This window comes from Macrobrachium nipponense, chromosome 12, assembly GCF_015104395.2.
Source record: "Macrobrachium nipponense isolate FS-2020 chromosome 12, ASM1510439v2, whole genome shotgun sequence".
NCBI classification, from domain to species: Eukaryota; Metazoa; Arthropoda; class Malacostraca; order Decapoda; family Palaemonidae; genus Macrobrachium; species Macrobrachium nipponense.
Window position 1 is genome coordinate 50,500,579 of NC_087205.1, and position 18,730 is coordinate 50,519,308.

Consider the following 18,730-nt stretch of genomic DNA (forward strand, 5'->3'; position numbering starts at 1 on the left):
AACAATAACCTTGTACAATATTTGAATGTCACAAATTATGCACCATTACACTCCCACTGATTAGAATTACAAAATGAATCAGACTGCTGGTCCAAGACCAAACAGGGCCAGAGGCTGCTTATGCTAGACATGGCTCCTCTATTCCAGCTCTCTGCTATCAATGCACTAGTTAATCAAAATGCTGATGGAACAACCAACAGCCAAAGCAGTTAGTCTGTCCTGCACTAACAAAGTCATTATACACCAGCCTTTCAATGCCCTGAGATCTACTTATGGATCAATTAATAACTCTCTAGGATCTGTCATGGTCACCTCATCTTACAGAGGTAACTATACGTATAAGAAATGGATAAACTATAGAAAATGGAACAATACCTGACAGACCTAAGTGCGTGTGTTCTGTCTTGTATATATACTGTATATGCAGTACATTTATATATATTACATTTTATAATATATCTATAAATATCTATATATATATATATATATATATATGTATATATATATATAAAAGGGAGAGAGATAGAGAGAGAGAGAGAGAGAGATGAGAGAGAGAGAGAGAGAGAGAGATGAGAGAGAGAGAGAGAGAGAGAGAGAGAGAGAGAGAGAGAGAGAGAGAAGAGAGAGAGAGAGAGAGAGAGAGGAGAGAGGAGAGAGAGAGAGAGAGAGATTTATATAAAGATTAAGCATATATATATATATATATATATATATATATATATATATATATATATATATATATATATATATTATATATATATATATACACACAATATACGTTCAACCACATACAGTATATATTCAACCATAAACATAAATTATAAAAATCTAAGTTTAAGCACTGTCGGTGGGTTACCGCTCGGTCCCTGGGATTAGGAGGCGGTAAAATACATTTGCAGCAACAGCACACAGTAAAGAAAGTACCACTAAAATTACAACAGCTTTCTGTTGATCACTTAGCATATGCCACTGCATTCCAGCCTCCTGAAAATAAACGAAACTAGGTCACTAAATTTATTATGAATGAATCCTGTGAAACCATCATATTTCCTGATTAGACTGTACACTATCTGTATAATCCATCTAAAAAAAATGATAAAATGGTTTCCTACCTGTGAGGGATTGGCAGCTCTCTTTGTAGTGAATAGAGGTGCAGGCTTGGGAGTATTGAAAAGGGTTGGTGAAGAATAAGATCCAGACATAGTTTCTCCATCTGCACACATACGAACACCACAAACACGCACATAATAACCAGTCTGGGGTTCTAAGTCTGTCAGTGCAAATGAAGTTTCAACTCCAGTATACACCTAAAATAGAGTAAAAGAATACAGACATATATAAGTTATGATGAATATTGATATGACACTCACTTTTACAACATTATTTTCAGAAAACAGCTATTAGCCTCATTAACAAACAAAAAACATACCAGACAATAATCTTGGTCTTTAACAGCAACCTGCAAACGGTACACCATTGAATCTTCGCCAGGGCAACGCACACTACACCACTCAACTAAATGAGTTCCTTCTGATCCTTCTGTTACACGAGGAGCTTTTGAAAAAGAATTGAAGTAAAGATTAAGCATTTATTTTGTACTATGGCAGTACAGTAGTAGGATAAGTTTATCAAAGACCTGAAATTAATTTGGCAACTATTACAAACTGAGAATTTCACTTCGTAATTAATCTAGGTAATCTGGCTCTGTAATCTTATGCACATGTACCTACCTAAAAAGAAACCAAAATGTTATTCCATAAATAACTGATACTGTAACTCCATGTAACCAACTCATTGTAATGGTGATAGTGTATTCTTACATTAAAGTATAAACAATATCGTAATACCTAAATTTCCTCCAATACGTTCCAAAAAACTTAACAATTTAATGTTCCGTCCTTTATTACTTTTATTTTTATGACAAAAGTCTATATTAAAAAGTGTTTTCAGAAATAAAATGAACTCTATACATTTATAAATTATGGACAAAATGATTAAGTATAAAGTTGATAGTGATATATACTTTGCTTTTAAAATGGAAGCCCTTAGTAATATATAAATAAATATAGTCCTTATAAAAAGCCTATTTATCGACACTTTGACAGCATATCAAGTGTAAAATAGTGACAATCTAGACATTTTAATAACCTTTTGGAGGTGGGGGTGGGGCTTTAGTAGTTGACAGATGAACCACTGGCGAGTAAGGTCCAACACCAGCTTCATTGCTTGCACAGATCCGTAAGCGATATTCTGTGTTTTCATCAAGCCTTACTAACTTGAAGTTTTGATTGGTGCCACTATATACCTGATAAAACCTAACAAGAAGAAATATTTTTGAACTATTAGTGCTACATCTTTCATCTGTTAGGATTATTCAGAGAATCTTCACATAAAATCACATTCAAATATGCGTTAAAATTTTCATCAACAATCTATGATATACATACAAATAAAAAACTTGGAAAATCTTACTCCCTTGTGCCACTGTGAGGGTTTAAAAATTCCATCTGCAATGAATATGTAAGCATATCCACATTACGTCCATCTCCCCATTTCAAGCGGAGTGAGTTATATGAAGCTCTGACCAATTCAATATTAGGAGGAGTAGGTGGCAGAGGGCGAGTTGTGACTTTATGGTAGGCACTGAAGCACCCTGCACCAACACTATTCACTGCTTGGATACGCATCCTGAAGTAAGCCATAAAATAAAATATAAAATGGCTGAACACATTGTTTTATTAGAACTTGTCACTTTGGTGCAAAAGAATGACTGACATAATAACTAATAACGGACGTAACTTGACAGCAGTCATATTGTCCTGAGCATAGCGACCTCCCTTCAAGTTAAAAATATACCCCTTAATCTATCAACCCCACTTACATAGTGTGATGTTAGTAATGAGAGAGCCACTATAGTTAAAAACTACAGATAACTCTCCATTTACATGTTAAAACAGGCTGATGAGAAGAGATAATGAGCTATTTACATGAATCTCTAACAGGAATAAAGTTAAGAAGCAGCAACAGTAGGAGTGAAATATCCCATAAAGGCACTAAGCAGTATCCAATAAAGTAGATATTTCATTGCCTCTGAACTTAACTTCCGATTACACTATTTTTGTACATACAAATGGAGAAATGTGGAGTTGTCACTTGAGCCAGCAACACAAATTGGAAGGGGAACAAAGGGACTTATAAGTAAGGTGATACTGATGAACGGTGAAAACTTTTTTAATGTTTTGTTACTCATGATTGTTTGCATATACTAATCAGAACCCAAAAAATGAAAGTAGTTTCCCACAGTCTTGGAACCAAAATGGCTTTAGCTAGTTTGGTCCCTCTTAAAAGAAAAGGGTAGTCAGATTCATTCTTTTTAATTCATGTCAATGAACTGTGAGAAAGTAGGCTGGAAGGTGGAACTCGCATCATAAATACAGAAAATTTACCATTTACAATGACAAGGGTTCTCATTACCCAAATCTTAAAATGGGCTGTGATTAGAGGCGGTAATAATCTAATTACATAGAGCCTTACATTCATGCAGTGAGAAGCTGCAGCATGAGAAAAATTTCCCATGCTGCCTCTTTTCAGTATCCAATCAAATCATCACCTGAGCCAGCAGAACAAATTGGAAGGAGAGCAAAGGGAATAAAAGTAATGCAAAAGTGATGAACAGTGAAACTGTTTTAATGTTCAGTGTTACACATGATATTCACAAAATATTCATCAGACCCCACTTAACCCTTGGAGCTGGGCTAAAAAATCATGTATCACCCCCGGCAGGGTAAACTTTGAGGTCGACCAATTTAAGGAAAAAAAAAATCAATGGAAAGAGGAAGATATGCAAATACACATGTAAAAAAAAAATTCTAAAAAATTTTCCCCACCTATAAGTTGAAAATTACAATTTACTACACCTTGTGAGGTGTCCTTTACAAAATATGTACATACAGTGGTCCCCCCGTATTTGCAGAGGATGTGTACCAAATACCCCGCTGAATAGTTAGAATCTGCGAATAGTTGGAAACCCTATAAAAACGCCGAAAACTGCCTATTTTGGTTAGTAAAACTCAAGAAAAACCCACAAAAAATTTTTATCCCTAGTTTCATCACAAAAAGTGTATTTTATGATGCAATTGATAAGAACCACCAGGAATTTCTGGATAATTCTCATGGAAAAATACCGGGTAGATATGGTCCAGAGAGAAATCCACAAATCCGTGAGACTGAGAATCCATAAATATGGGGGGCCCACTGTAATCATAAATTTTACCAAGTTATACATGTTTTTTCTAGTAAATAATTTTATTTAGTAAAATTATAATTACAGCTCATACAATATCAAAACAGATAAGAACTAAATTCAGTCAAAAATTCAGAGAATATTTGTTGTGAAAACTTTACGTAAATTTTTCGAGATCGATGATGCAGTAACTTTTTTTGGATTATACATAGTCTTTCCTAATATTTCTTTGGAAAATTGCAATTATAACTGACATAATATAAAAAATGAGAACTAAAACCAACAACAACCCCTGGGTATATTTATGAGCAAATAAATAAGACGTCATGTGAGAAAGAGAGGCAGTATTTGCTCCCTTGAAGTCAAGATCCCATCTACCTCATGAACTGCTTGTTTCTTGGTTTTAGCCAGTCTAAAAGTTATCATTAGTGACCTTATGGGCTATAGAAGTAATGGAAACTCTTTCCCACCCAATTCCTTCAAATCAATGGAGTACTATAATATTGATGCTCACCATCAGTGGATTTGGGGTGGGAAAAAAAAAAATGTAGGTTCCCACTGTCTCAGAGCCAAACACCCTTACTTAATCCTAATTAGAAATCTTGGATGGAAGGATCGAGCTGTTAAAGACCAAAACTGGCAAATGAGATATATACGTAGTATCAACCTGAAAACATCTTTTGAGAAACATTATAGTGTCCTTTATGACTAAGAACCAAAGCATATGTAGGTGCTCATAAGAAAAGTAGTACAGTTTTGAATGTTTAATAGGGTTGTAAGGCCCAAAATGGAATGAACAATGAATTATTTGAATCAAAGACTCCCCAAAATGTGGGCAACAGATTTAAGGGTCCTCACCACAAGTAAGAGGGTTCCTTGACCATGACCCTTAGGAAAGCAGTTTCATAATAGTTGCTCTCAGTATATTCTTAGTTAATTGTTCTCTGCATTAATTCCTAAATTCCTCGTTTACCATTCAATAAAGTCAAAATGAAATATATAAAGTATAAAACTGTATCATACTTACTTGTACAGAGTTTCTGGTAAGAGGTCATCCACTGTAAATTCTGTTTCAGGCCCTGGAGTAGTAACTGTCTTATCTCCAATCTCTAAAACATAATGTATGACTGGGTCACCATGATTGGCAGGTTCACCCCAAACAAACGTCACTGAAGTAGCAGCTGCTGTTGAAGAGATATAAGCTACTGGAGATGGAGGTGCAGCTGGAGTTGTTACCATAGCATGAGTAGACCATGGCCCTGTGCCAACATTATTGCTACAAGAAACCCTGAAATTAGAAGTGCGTGCATGCTATAATAAGGACAATACATGAATCAGAGATATTTCTAGATGATTAACTTACTTTTACCTTTTGTTTCAGGTAATTTTTTTTATATTGATACAATGGCTGAGGTATACTATAGGTGAAAAGTACTAGAAAACTTGAAAAAATTGGAAATTCAAAACTAACCTGAAGGCATATGTAGTAGCAGGTGCAAGGTTTCTTACTTCTGTTGTAGTTGCAGATCCGGTATAGGCATTGGTAAATGTAAGCTCTGATTCAGGATCTCCACAAGTGGATGATGACTCTGAAGATTCAGCATGCAGACAAGACACCTCTGCAACTTGTACAACATACTGATCAATACCAGCTCCATTGTTAATTGGCTCTTCCCAAGCCAACTGCACAGAATGAGGACTTCTGCAAGCAAGGTGTGGAGCATGTGGAGCATCTGGAGGTCCTGCCCCACTCACTACCTCTAAAGGTTCCGACCATGGGCCTGGTCCTATGCGGTTTACTCCACGTACCAAAAATATATAAGGCCTTCCTGGTAATAAACTGGCAACAGTACATTCAAGGTCTCTGCCACAATAGACCTGCCGCCTATCATTGTCCGGAGCCATCATATCTATATGATATTCTGTGACAGATGCTCCTCCGTCGTATTCTGGTGCACACCACTGAAGCTGCAAAACAGAGGCTTTTGGTTTGCCTAAGAGTCTGGGAGGTTGGCACGGCCCAGGGAAAACAGCTTCAGTACAGATAACTGCTATGTCACTCCAATCACTCATTCCACCTGGACTCATGCTCAACACTCTTACTCGGTAATTGGTACCAGGATTAAGATCAGTGCATTCCGTTTCTAGTGTCTCCCCAGAGTAAATACATTCAAAACCTGCAAATTGAGATAGAATTTAATAGTAATATTCAATGACTCATAACAATAACTTAGAAATCAATAAGTCAGAGGCACTGTTAAACTTCCTCTGGTTTCAAACTCTTCAAAGAAAACCCCAATTTCCAAGTTTCTTGGGCTTCTGAAATTTGATTTAAGTCTATAGTATAAAAAACATTGAGAAAATGATAAAACACTGTGTTTTAAGTTTAATAAGTCTCCTTTTAAAATTAAATTACCTATCAGATCTACTAGGTTAACACCACAAGGGATTATATTAGACTATATATTTAAAAATGTTAGTAGTCAAAGTAGTATTACATATTTCTGTACATAAATCACTAAAATTTACTGATCACTATAGAACCAAGTATTCTCATCCAGGAAGTGATCAAGTCTTTGATCTCTCACCAAAATTCCTCAGTTTGAGTGTAGGTATAAACGATCTGCTTCTGAATGCAGGCATATAGCGTTAGGCACCAGGGTTTGGGCATACAGAACACTGTAGGAGTGTGCTTGCATGTATTGTTTGGTAATGGGTGGATGAAATACAGTCTAGTGTAAGAAGCTGACAAAGTAAGTGTGTGTTTTGAATACAGTATATATGTATTGTTAAGTGCATGTGTTTTGAATACAGTATGTATTTTTAAGTGCATGTGTTTTGAATACAGTATGTAGTTTTTAATAGTGTATTATTTTACTGATTACATAAAGACTGAATGAATTCCTTCTAATTAATTAAAGAGCAAAATTTTTGGTTCAGATATTTTTCAGCAACAAAAAGATTTTTTTTATTTTATTTGTTTCAGAAGATATAACGTTGCGTTGACAAACGAACCTCCAAAACAAAATTCACCTATTTAATCTCTTGAGGAATATTAATCCATTTCTCTTTACCTGCTGATCACAACCTTTATACTCCACACTACAAACAACAACAAATAATTTTTTTGTCTTCCCACATTTTTTTAAACATTATAAATGTACACACTGTGTGTTAATACCTATAGGCTACAGAGACTCAAACGAGCAGTAACTTTTCCAGAGAGAGAGAGAGAGAGAGAGAGAGAGAGAGAGAGAGAGAGAGAGAGAGAGAGAGAGAGAGAGAGAGAGGGGTTCCAACTATTTGTGGGGCGGTCTGGTACGCATCCCCTGCGAGTACAGGGGGACCACTGTAAACAAGTGATTCAACTTCCTTTTGGGATTGGGTTTTTTTTTATGTCCCTGTTCCCCATGACCCAAGATTTTTGGTGAGAAACCTATCTCTTTTTGGGCAGGCTGTGTAGCCGCTCAATCCTCTAGTTTAAAGGATGAAAATATTTTACAGATCTGATTTCACATCCTGGACAGACTTGAACTGAACTTGGGAATCATGGAAAGCATCTTCATACTGATGCTCAGTAGCAATGAGTCCCCAAAGGAGTTACATACACACTCATGGGGTCATCCTTGATACTGTTCATGATTTCCTTAAAGAATTCTGAAGTTACAGCAAGCGGAATTTTCCAGTCAGGGATGCCTGCATGAAATGAGTGAGTCAAGGCAATTGTATCACCAGTCTGAGAGTAGAAAAAGTACAGGAAGCTGAATTTCTTATCAGGGGAGCCTGCGTGAACAGATGAGCCAAGGCAGTTTTATCTTCACTTTGCCTGGCAATATGTACTGGTAGTACAACGAGCAGGGAAGCCTGCAAGAGCTGACTGAACCAAGGAAGTTGTATCACCACTGCCTGGCAAGTAAAGAAGTCCAAAATACATCACTACCCCTGAGAAGGTACAGGCAGTCCCCAGGTTACAATTGGGGTTCTGTTCCAGCAGTATACTGTAAGTCAGAAATCACAGTAACTCGGAATTTCGTAATAAAATTTACAAAAATATATGAGAGAGAGAGAGAGAGAGAGAGAGAGAGAGAGAGAGAGAGAGAGAGAGAGAGAGAGAGAGAGACTATGTAAGCCTTGGGAAAGTACATAATAGGTTTTTAAGCTCTGCCCTGGTAATAAACCAGCTTTCTCCCTTCTCTATAGAAGGGACCTCCTTATGGTGAACCCTTCTGTTGGCTATAGCTCCCTAAACTGGTTTTCTCACCTTGTTATAACACCGACAGCTATGCCCCTCAGAATGTATGTACCGTAACTTCGGAACATCAACTGTAACCTGGAACCGACTTTTATATTAATATATTTGAAAAAGCACCCAAAGATCAGAACATCTTAAGGCAGAGCCACCATAACCCAGGGACTACCTACAGAAACAACTGATGGGGTTGGCTGGTAGGGTCCTCTCAATAAAAGATTGCTGCTTGGGAAAGGCAAGATTCTCATTTGAAGTATCTCTCTAATGGTAACCATAAGACTCCTCCCTAGATCTTCCGGATTTAGAAAGGAAATTTCAGTAGCTATATCCAGTTCATGTAAGGTACCAGTTACCTCTCTCCCAAGGTAAGACTGTCTTCATCGGTGGAGTTGAAGTGGGAGTCCCTAGAATCCACTGCTTTTGGAGTATTGGCCCAATGTGGATTCTGCTTAGAGACGAATGGAAACTGCCATAGTTCCAGAACTACATACAGTAGTCCCTTTCTTCAGTACACCTATTGAAACTTTTCAACGGGTCTTCAATCTAAGTACAGTACTCAATTTGATTTGAATAACTATGCTAAAAACATGCATAGCTGAACACGATTTCCGGAGCATAAACTGGGATTAGTGAACACTTGGACAGACCAGAGTGTTATGGCAATGGCCGCCAACTTCTGTAGTGACGTGTGGGGGGTCTTAGTAAAATCCGAGGGTGGTCGTTGTAGGAAATGAGATAGCGCCCTCCTGTCCTGAGTCCTTTATATTTTATCAATGTGCCTACAAGAAATTCTTTGTAATTGGTTGGTCTGTCTTATGGAGTCCTGGGGAACCATGAGAGTAACTCTTTAAGGACGAACAATAGCTACACTACAAAAAAAATTAGATTAAAAATAGTTTTGGAAAGTCATATCATATGTGAGTAAGTATGTAATGTAAATGCAAATTTTCACGATTGGGATTGTATACGTATATGTTATTAAATTACGTCCATCTTATGACCTTATTACCGACTGAATTTCTACCCTCCACAAAAATATTTTGGTTTTTATAATTCTGGATAAAGGATTCTAAACCTGTGGCTAAGAGAAACAATAATTCACACCACTTTAAATTACTTTGCAATGCAAAGGTTTTCGAATACACTGCAAAAGTTTTAAAAAACAAGATTCTGAAGGAAAAAAAAAAAAAAAAAAAAAAAAGTTTCCCAATCATCTATCAGATTCAATGTAGGCATTTTCCACTATTAATAGTCTTAAGAACAATTTCTTACCTCAAGTTTGGAATTGTTTAAGGAACTTACCATTGCCACGATCAATTTCAACCCTATATGAAGTAACTGGCGATCCACCATGATCAGTTGGAGGAGACCAACAGACAGTAAACTTTGTAGCTTTGGTACGTCCTTTAACATTAATATTAGTTGGAGGCTTTGGCCGGTCAGGTAAGGTACGATAACAAGTAATGTCAGAGAACTGGGATGTACCTTCTTCATTACGAGAACATAACTGTAAAGAAAAAAAAAAAGATAGTAAATATAAAAGATATCATAAAATAGAAAATGAAAAGGAAATGCTCAAGTACCCACAACAGTATGAAACATGAATTTTACTTACTCTAAATTTATAATCAGCATTTCTTCGTAATCCCTGACAAATATAACGAGTCTCTTGACCATTATAAACTGGTCTGAAACCATAGCCATTTAGAGAATCCTCCATTTGTAAAGTAAAAGATTCATCTTCAGGCCTTTTCACCCAAATCAAACTAAGTGAAGTGACTGAAGCCTGTTCCAAATTAGGTGGAGGAGGTTGTGATGGTACACTTCCACAGGTGTAGGCCATGCTCTCAGCACTGAATTCACTGCAAAAATAAAAGAAACCAGACTAATTATTTTTCTGAGGCAGTTAACTTTAAAATATATAAAACTATCTTACATTGCATGATGAAAAAGCTCCATGTAAAGCGCTGTACAGTATTGAGCACTATTAAAATATTCAGAAACATGAAAAATTCAATGTTAAATGGAGTTAACACTAAAGACTCTGACCTTCTTCCCTGTTCATTAACAGCGCAAGACGTGCACGATAGCAGGTATTTGGCAGTAGTTTGCTCACTGTAAACTGCTTTCCTCTACCTTTGAACACTTCAGTCCAATCACTACCATTACCTCCACACAATTCCAATATATATGATGTCACACGAGATCCATTATCTTTAACAGGACACCACCTGCAAATATAAGATAGCGGGTAATACTGAATTAGAGAGCAATCATAACTAGAGAAAATATTACATTACACATTTTCAGCAAGATTCTGTGCATAAAACATGGGGAAGAATATACAAAGTTCATTAAGATAAAACTTTTAAAGTAAAATACTTATACGTATTATGCATCAGTGATGATACGTATTACCCATTTCCAGAAAATGCTTGAGGGCTCCAGAGAAAAAACAACACAATGGTCAATGCCACAGTAAATCTTTATATGTACTTGTGAGGCATACCCTGGGAAGATAAATTCTACTTTCTACTGTGATAGTTTCTATTTTTAATTTATATGATGGCTGCTCATTAACAGCATTCACAAATATGATTTCTTTCCCAAATAGAGGACTGAATCAAGTGTCACAGTTGTTCGGGTTGGTATGGCAACTACTTGGGTGTATTAGGTTTGCTAGCATTATTTAGAGCTGTATTTTGATAGTAGGGAGAAATGGATTAGGAATCCCTATAAGGCACAACATTTGAATCCTGTGACTTTTGCTCATAGAAGAAACACTGTCTGCTATACCACTGCCTTTACCTTGTCTGCACGGTTGTTGTTGGTGTGATATTTGCATGAAGTTTATCCAGGATTTTTGTAGTACTTGAGCTGAACTTGAGAAGTTTGCTTTTGAAATACATGTGTTAAAATGTTAAATTATCTGTGAACCATTCAGAGAGAGAGAGAGAGAGAGAGAGAGAGAGAGAGAGAGAGAGAGAGAGAGAGAGAGAGAGAGAGAGAGAGAGAGAGAGAGAGAGAGAGAGAGAGAAATATAATAGAGATAAAAATTAAGATCAAGATGCTAATGGGAGAAATGGAAGCGAGTAAGAAATGTCACTGACAAAAGCCCGAGGAGAGAACGAATGAAACCACTACTGACATGAAGAGGAAAATGTGGGCAGTGAAAAGTGCAGAAGAAGGAATAAAGATAAAGACCTCTAATGTGTCAGCACCCAGGAGGGTCAGCAATGGGAGTACGTAATAAAAAAATTGAGTAAGAGTTTGAAGAAAGGGGAAAAACAAAGAGTTTTAGGCAATGAAAGCCTTTAAGGGAAGGGATGGAAAATAAAAATTTATTGTATTATTCTTGCAATAAGAGTGAGGGTATGAGTGCTATTGAGCCACTGAATGTGAGGAGCAGAAAGAACATGGAGTAGAATGAAGAAAATTGAATAGGAATGTGTTGATTCAGAGGTACTGTGGACTACAAGGCTTAGTGTAACTAGAGCAAGGGACGTAACATATTATCAGGGGGTATGGAATGATGGAATGGTTGTTTGATTCAGAGGTAGACGTGGACTACAAGGCTTAGTGTAACTAGAACAAGGGATGTAACATATTATCAGGGAGTATGGAATGGAATACAGAATTTAGTCCAAAGGCCAAGCCCTGGGACCTTATAAAGTCATTCAGCACTGAAACGGAGATTGAGAGTTGAAAGGTTTGAAAGGTGTAACATGAGGAACACCTTGCAGTTGCACTATAAAACAACTGTTAGGAGTGGGGTGGATAGCAAGATGGAAGAGTAAGATTAGAGGTACAGTCCAAAGAATGAAAAGGGTTACAGATAGGGGGTGAAGGGATGCTGCAATGGACCTTAAGTAATGCCTACAGTGCACTACATGAGGTGCACTGATGGCACTACCCACCCTATGGGGTATCGGAGTATGAGAATTTTTTACCAAGAAGTTTAAAAAAAAAAAGCTTGCTACAAGAATTAGGAAGACTTTTGATCAAGTTTGGGAATGGAGACATACGAAAGTAGGTCTTTGATGAAAAAGTTTCTGGCCACTGTGTTGTGGCAGGCCAGTAGGAGAATGGGACATGCAGGAAAATGAACATCAGGAGTGAGTGAATGGTAGTGTAGGTCAAGAGAACTAAGAAAGGAGAGGGTTCAAAGAGGTGAGCCTTCCGCTAAAAAAGAAATACTTTGTTCTGTAGAGGTAGAGATATGACAATGTTTGAGTATTCTAACTAGTGCAAAAGGGTGGAAATGCATTCTTTGATGATTGACACTGATGTTTGTGAATATAGTGTTTGGATGGAAATTATTTTGAAAACTTACACTAAATGAATGGACAGAATGCATATACAGTGGACCCCCATATTTGAAGACTCATGTATTTGTGGATTTCTCTATGGGGCATATCTACCCATTATTCGCGGGAAGTTCACATATTCGCGGTATTTTTCTATGAGAAATATCCACAAATTACTGTATTTTCATATTAATTTCATGATTAAATGCACATTTTCAGATATTATTGAAAAAAACAGGCACTTTTAGTGGGTTTTTCTTGAGTTTGAAATAACAAAATAAACAGTTTTAAGCATTTTTGTTATAGGGGTTCTAGGTATATGTGGATTCTAGCTATTTGGGGGTGGGGGGGTCCACTGTACACACAATGCTACAAAATTTGAAGAATCAGTTGTGATTCCTGGAATGAGAATTAAAGAGAATTTCTTTGTGGTAGATATGGCTAATTGGTACAATATGTTATTAGGGTATAACTTTCTAAAGAGAAGAACCTAGAAGTCATTGGTATGTTAGGAGAGTTCCTCGTTGGACAAGCGGTTTTCACACTCGGCCACCAATCCAGTGGTCCAAAGTTCGATTCTTGGCCCGGCGAATGCAGAATCAGATTAATTTATTTCTGGTGACAGAAATTAATTTCTCGATATAATGTGGTTCGGATCCCACAATAAGCTGTAGGTCCTGTTGCTAGGTGACCAATTGGTTCCTAGCCACATAAAAATATCTAATGCTTTGGGCCAGCCCTAGGAGAGCTGTTAATCAGCTCAATGGTCTGGTTAAACTAAGATATACTTAACTACGTTAGGAGAGGAGAGATGGGAATATTTGTGTTAAAATGCTGTAAGGAGTGGAAGTACGTACAGTATACGAGCACCCGCACATAGGGGCAAGATGGGGCACTTGCCCCTGAAATCCTGTAAAAAATCTATGTATATATATTACATTTATTACATTTTACCACATCACTTTTGTTTTCCTTCCATTTTATAATATACGTAGTCTTTCTGTTTAAGTAAATTAAAGGTAGCAGTATGTATTGTATATCTGTATACAGTACTATATACCTGCATTCTTCTTTCCAGAAATATTGGAATTCAGCTGAGCAGTATATGGAACTATTGAAAAAAGTCAACGTAACATTGAATTTTTTCTTTATCGCATCTTGCTAATGGCATTGTAGTTCACTGCATATCTATCTATCTATCTATCTATCTATCTATATACATATACATAATATATACAGGCAATCACTGGCTTATGACTTGAGACTCCTCGTAAACCGAAAAAATAAGCCAGAAAATTGTAAAAAATCCTAAGAAAACCTTACTTTTAATGCTTTAGGTGTATTAAAAACTATGTAACTGTATTCTTATTAAATTTTTCATCAAAAAAACCTTCAAATATGAGTGATTTGTAGAGGAGGTTGAATATTTAGAACATAAGGCAAATGAGTCTGGTCTGAAATCTTAAGATATTTTGTATGGAATGAAGTTTCTATTGAAACCAGGTTACCAACCATTGGTATATCTGCAGCACATTGAAAATGTTGATAGTAGGCTTGCAAAGATGATTGAAAGTTTGAGTGATTTTGAAAATGTGGTGGAATATGTGATTTTGATAATGTGGTAGAATATGTGATTTTGATAATATGGTAGGAATATGTGCCAGGTGAAAGGAATTAGGCTGCTGATCAAGCAGCATGACTGACTGGAAATAAGAACCTAACATTGACACAAAATGTAGATCCTATGTTTTAGTCAAAATGACTGATGACTGGTAAGAAATGTAAGGGAGGTGGTGTATCAATTTTTGAGACTGCATTGATTTAATAAATAATAAATGAGCTGTAATTATTCCAGAAGGTATGAATGATTTAAAGAAGAAAGTGATGGCTGAACTCTCAAGAGACCAGACAATTTGAACTTAGGCATACGGATAAGTACCATAAAGAGATTTTGATAACTCTGGTATGTGTATATTATGGAATGGGGAACCTGAGAAGAGCTTTGGAAAAATGACTACATGAATGGTGAAATGAGTAAGGGTATATGATTTCTTACATGCCACAGGTGAATGGCCCGAGAGTACGACGAGAACATTGAGCAAAATATTATGAATGATGAGTGCAAGTCTGAATGAGGTCCATATACCTATTGGTAAAGCTTTGCAGGTTTATACAGGTAGTCCCCGGTTATGGCAGACTCGATTCATGGCAATCCGGTTTTATGGTGCCTATCTAGAGGCATAAAATCAGCAATTCATAGTGCCATAACAGGCCAAGTTTCAGTTATTGGCACCATAAGGTACCAATAATACCTAACAGAGGTGCCATTAACCGAAACTAGTGGTGACACTTTCGGTTAATGGCAGTTCTTGCTTATCAGCACCCTGCTGAGAAAGGAACCCCTCCCCCTGTAATGCAACTTTTCATAAGAGTATGGGATTGTCTCCATGCAAGTGTTGGAATTTATTTTTATTACTTTAACTTCTCGCTGGTTGTTGAATCTGGGACAACTCGGATACAAAGCCCTGCAAGTTTGAATACCTAATCTGAAATTCACATAACAGCTGAAGTCCTGTTCCCTCCAATTTACACTGTGGTTCATGAACAATTTCCTTAATAGCTACCCAGCTACCCTGTTACATTCTTTATAAGATGAATTAGAAACCATCGGTAATGCTTATGATACTACTATATCTTAAATCATTGTACTATAGGGTACCAATATTATTGGTTTTTATTGCATTACCTAATGTGAGACAAAATTTTACCAAAGACTTTGGTGTACATACTAGTCAGTGAGTGAGCTACCATGTATATTTAATAAATGTAATACATATGACCAAAGTACTTTAAAGTTCTATCCAACTACAGTATAAATATACACTATATGTATTTATATGCCTATATATTTTCTCTAGTTAACTATTATACTTTTGATGGTTGTTCAATAAATGTAATAGAGTGCGTCCTTGACTTAAGGTGCCACCTGACTTGCGTTAAATTGATCTTCCAGCGCTTTTTCAGCGCCATTAACGGCATTTTGCAGTGGAGTACTTTGATGCTGCATAAAGTTAAAGCACCGTGAGCACTGTTAAAATGCCGTTAACGACGAAAAACTGACTTACGGTGGAAATAGACTTATAGCGTGGCGCTGGAGTGGCCTGAAGTCGAGGACGCACTGTACAGAATTTCTCATTTCCTATTTCTTTTCTTTGTTTCATCCATATTAGTTTACATGAGACTTCTGTTAAATGAAAAGAATACAACATAACATCTAGGATAGAGTACTGTTATAATCAAATCTCTTGTTATATAATTTTATTCGATATAATTATTTTCCTACAGTACCTTTGATGTTAGTTCATATACGTATTTTATATGACTGCTGTTGTTTGTACGAAATTGTGTTCCATTACAGTATACCTTTAATGCACTGAGAACTTTACAATACCCATTACCCTGTTTAGTAATACTGAACATTTCTTAGGCAAGGGTTAACCCCTTCTACTACAGATTAGTAATGTTTCTGTATTTTTCTCTTCAGTACTTACCTAAACTGCAAGGATGTTTTTGTTTTGTGTATAACTTTCGGTATCTGAGGGCAGTCAGGCACTGTAGGCTGAGTATGGAATGTTGATACACTACTGGGATCTCCCCTTACATCACCACATACACACTGCAAACTAGAAAAAACAACAGCTTATTTACTTCAAACAAGCACAGGGATATTCACAATTAAGTTTAGATTTCTGGTTAACTCAATGGTCTAAGCACTTGCCAAATGTAAGTCTGATACTTACTAGACCTTGTAATCTGTGGCTGGTTTGAGGTCACTGAGGGTTAGCTTGGTTGATGCAACAGTCATATACAAGCCATTGTTTAGGAAGACATCGTAAAGTATCTCTGAACGTGAAACCTCATCATGAAGTCCACTTAGATCCGGTGCAGTCCACTGTAAAACTGCTTTATGTGGGGTTATATCGAGTACCTACAAAGAGAAGGAAAGACTTTTCAAATATTTATATTCACATATTTACTCTATCTTTTCATATAGTAATCATACTCACATATTTACTGTATAGCTAATTCACTTACATTATCTGTAGCTAATTTACCTACATATGTATACTGTTGCAAGTCTAACAACTATAAAAGCTGCAATAATGTAATCTCCAGCAGAAACTAAAGGGCAGCATAAGAGGCAGATGATAAAATATAAAGTACATTACCTGTAATGTAAAGAGCTTACCACTATATGAACACAGTAATTGCAAAACTAAACAGTAGTACTTTTATGACATCACTCATTTTTCCTTCTTAATGAGAAACATGTTCTACAGGTTAAATAAGTTGTTCTCAAAGAAATTACCTTGGGTTGTTTAACCTGAGAGAGCAACTGGTGGAGACTATTCCTTGTGTCGTCTCCATCCTCTACCACAACAACTTCCTCTTCTGTTCCATTTTTACAACCTACAGGTTCTGTGAAATGAAATAATGGAATGTAAGAATGCATCTCTGCAGATGAAATGCTACAGATGTAATTTCAACATTTTCAAGCTATATTTATATCATTATAATTAACAAATTAGATATGAAAGAAAAGTACTATAACCTTTGAATGCATTTCAGTCACAAAAAGCAAAAAGTTCAGCTCCCCAAAACCCAAGGAATCAATTTTTACTTCTAAAGTATTTAGCGAACTGTAATATCAAAATTTTTACATTTAAAGTATTTAGTAAACTGTGAGTAATATCATAAGTTTTTCAAATATATTTATGTTCTCACTCGCAATTTCTCCTAATCATGTCAATTATGTGACATTCAAGTATTAAATAAACTGACTGAAAATAACACACAGTACAATCTGGATACTTTTTGGGATCCATGTGGCAATTACTGTTGGAAGTGCTTTACATAATGCACTTTGAGTAATATTAGTGACAATTGCACATAGTCTCTCTGGAGAAGACAAATATGATAATGGTGACCACACAGACTTACTAGGATACAATGAAATCTTACAAGGCTGGTTGGCACCTTGTGCATTTCATAGATATAAAGATCTAAGGTATTACATGTCCTCTTTATCAATTTACATTGGCCTTGAACTCTACTCTAAAGAGGATAAATTATTCTTAGCAGTTTTTAAGAAAGTTTTTAAGACAAAATACTATGCAAGAGATTTTGAATGAGAAACTTCTAACAAAATCATCCCCTTCACTGAATTACAAAAAAACTAACAAAATCCTTCACTCAATAAAAAAAAAAAAAAAAAAAAAAAGAAAAAAAAAAAAAAAAAAAAAGAAAAAAAAAAAAAAATACCCCCTTCACCGTGCATGAAAAATGGATCATCTCCTCTATTGGATTATGTATATAAAATTTTCGAAATAGTTCTTTACTTTAGCGCATAAATCAACAAAACTCACTTAACCATCCCTTTTCAATGGTAATTTTTTATGAAATCATGCTCTTCCATGGGAAAAAATAATTCCTCCTTTTCACTAGATTAAAAAAAAAATCATCACCCTCCCTGGATAATAAAACATTTACGAAAAACTTTTTCCTGGGATGATTAAAAAAAAATCACCCCCTTCCATGAATAATACACAATTGTCACTTCCCATTACATATATAATAGGAGACTAACAAATCATTATATTAAGTGGATTGCAAACTTCTATGTATAATAGAATTTTTTAAATTATCCCTTCAAAAATCAGCCAAATCCTCCCTTTTCCCGTAAAATTATTTTGATTTATCTCCTTCACTGGATGATACGTATAAAAGGTTAACAAAACAATCCCATTCCAATGACAGTAAAGAAAATAATGATTTTTAAATATACAGTATTGACATTGGAAAGTTTTTTTGGCAGCTGCTGTGACTCGTTATAAGGAGTTACCCTTACGGTCCTACTGGGCTTCCCATAGG

At 36.0% G+C, this 18,730-nt stretch overlaps 1 protein-coding gene across 1 annotated transcript in view; it reads right to left on the bottom strand.

Annotated features, from left to right (window-relative positions):
* Nucleotides 1–756: 756 nt before the first annotated feature.
* The window catches only part of LOC135224524 (fibronectin type-III domain-containing protein 3A-like), a 147,896-nt gene continuing 129,922 nt past the window's right edge, over nt 757–18,730 (bottom strand). The window contains 14 exon segments of the mRNA XM_064263594.1: nt 757–984; nt 1,113–1,307; nt 1,430–1,554; nt 2,149–2,315; nt 2,473–2,688; nt 5,271–5,531; nt 5,715–6,420; nt 9,795–9,999; nt 10,108–10,354; nt 10,542–10,566; nt 10,569–10,723; nt 16,351–16,482; nt 16,600–16,787; nt 17,169–17,278. Coding sequence (XP_064119664.1) covers nt 853–984; nt 1,113–1,307; nt 1,430–1,554; nt 2,149–2,315; nt 2,473–2,688; nt 5,271–5,531; nt 5,715–6,420; nt 9,795–9,999; nt 10,108–10,354; nt 10,542–10,566; nt 10,569–10,723; nt 16,351–16,482; nt 16,600–16,787; nt 17,169–17,278 — 2,864 coding nt within the window. The 3' untranslated portion in view covers nt 757–852.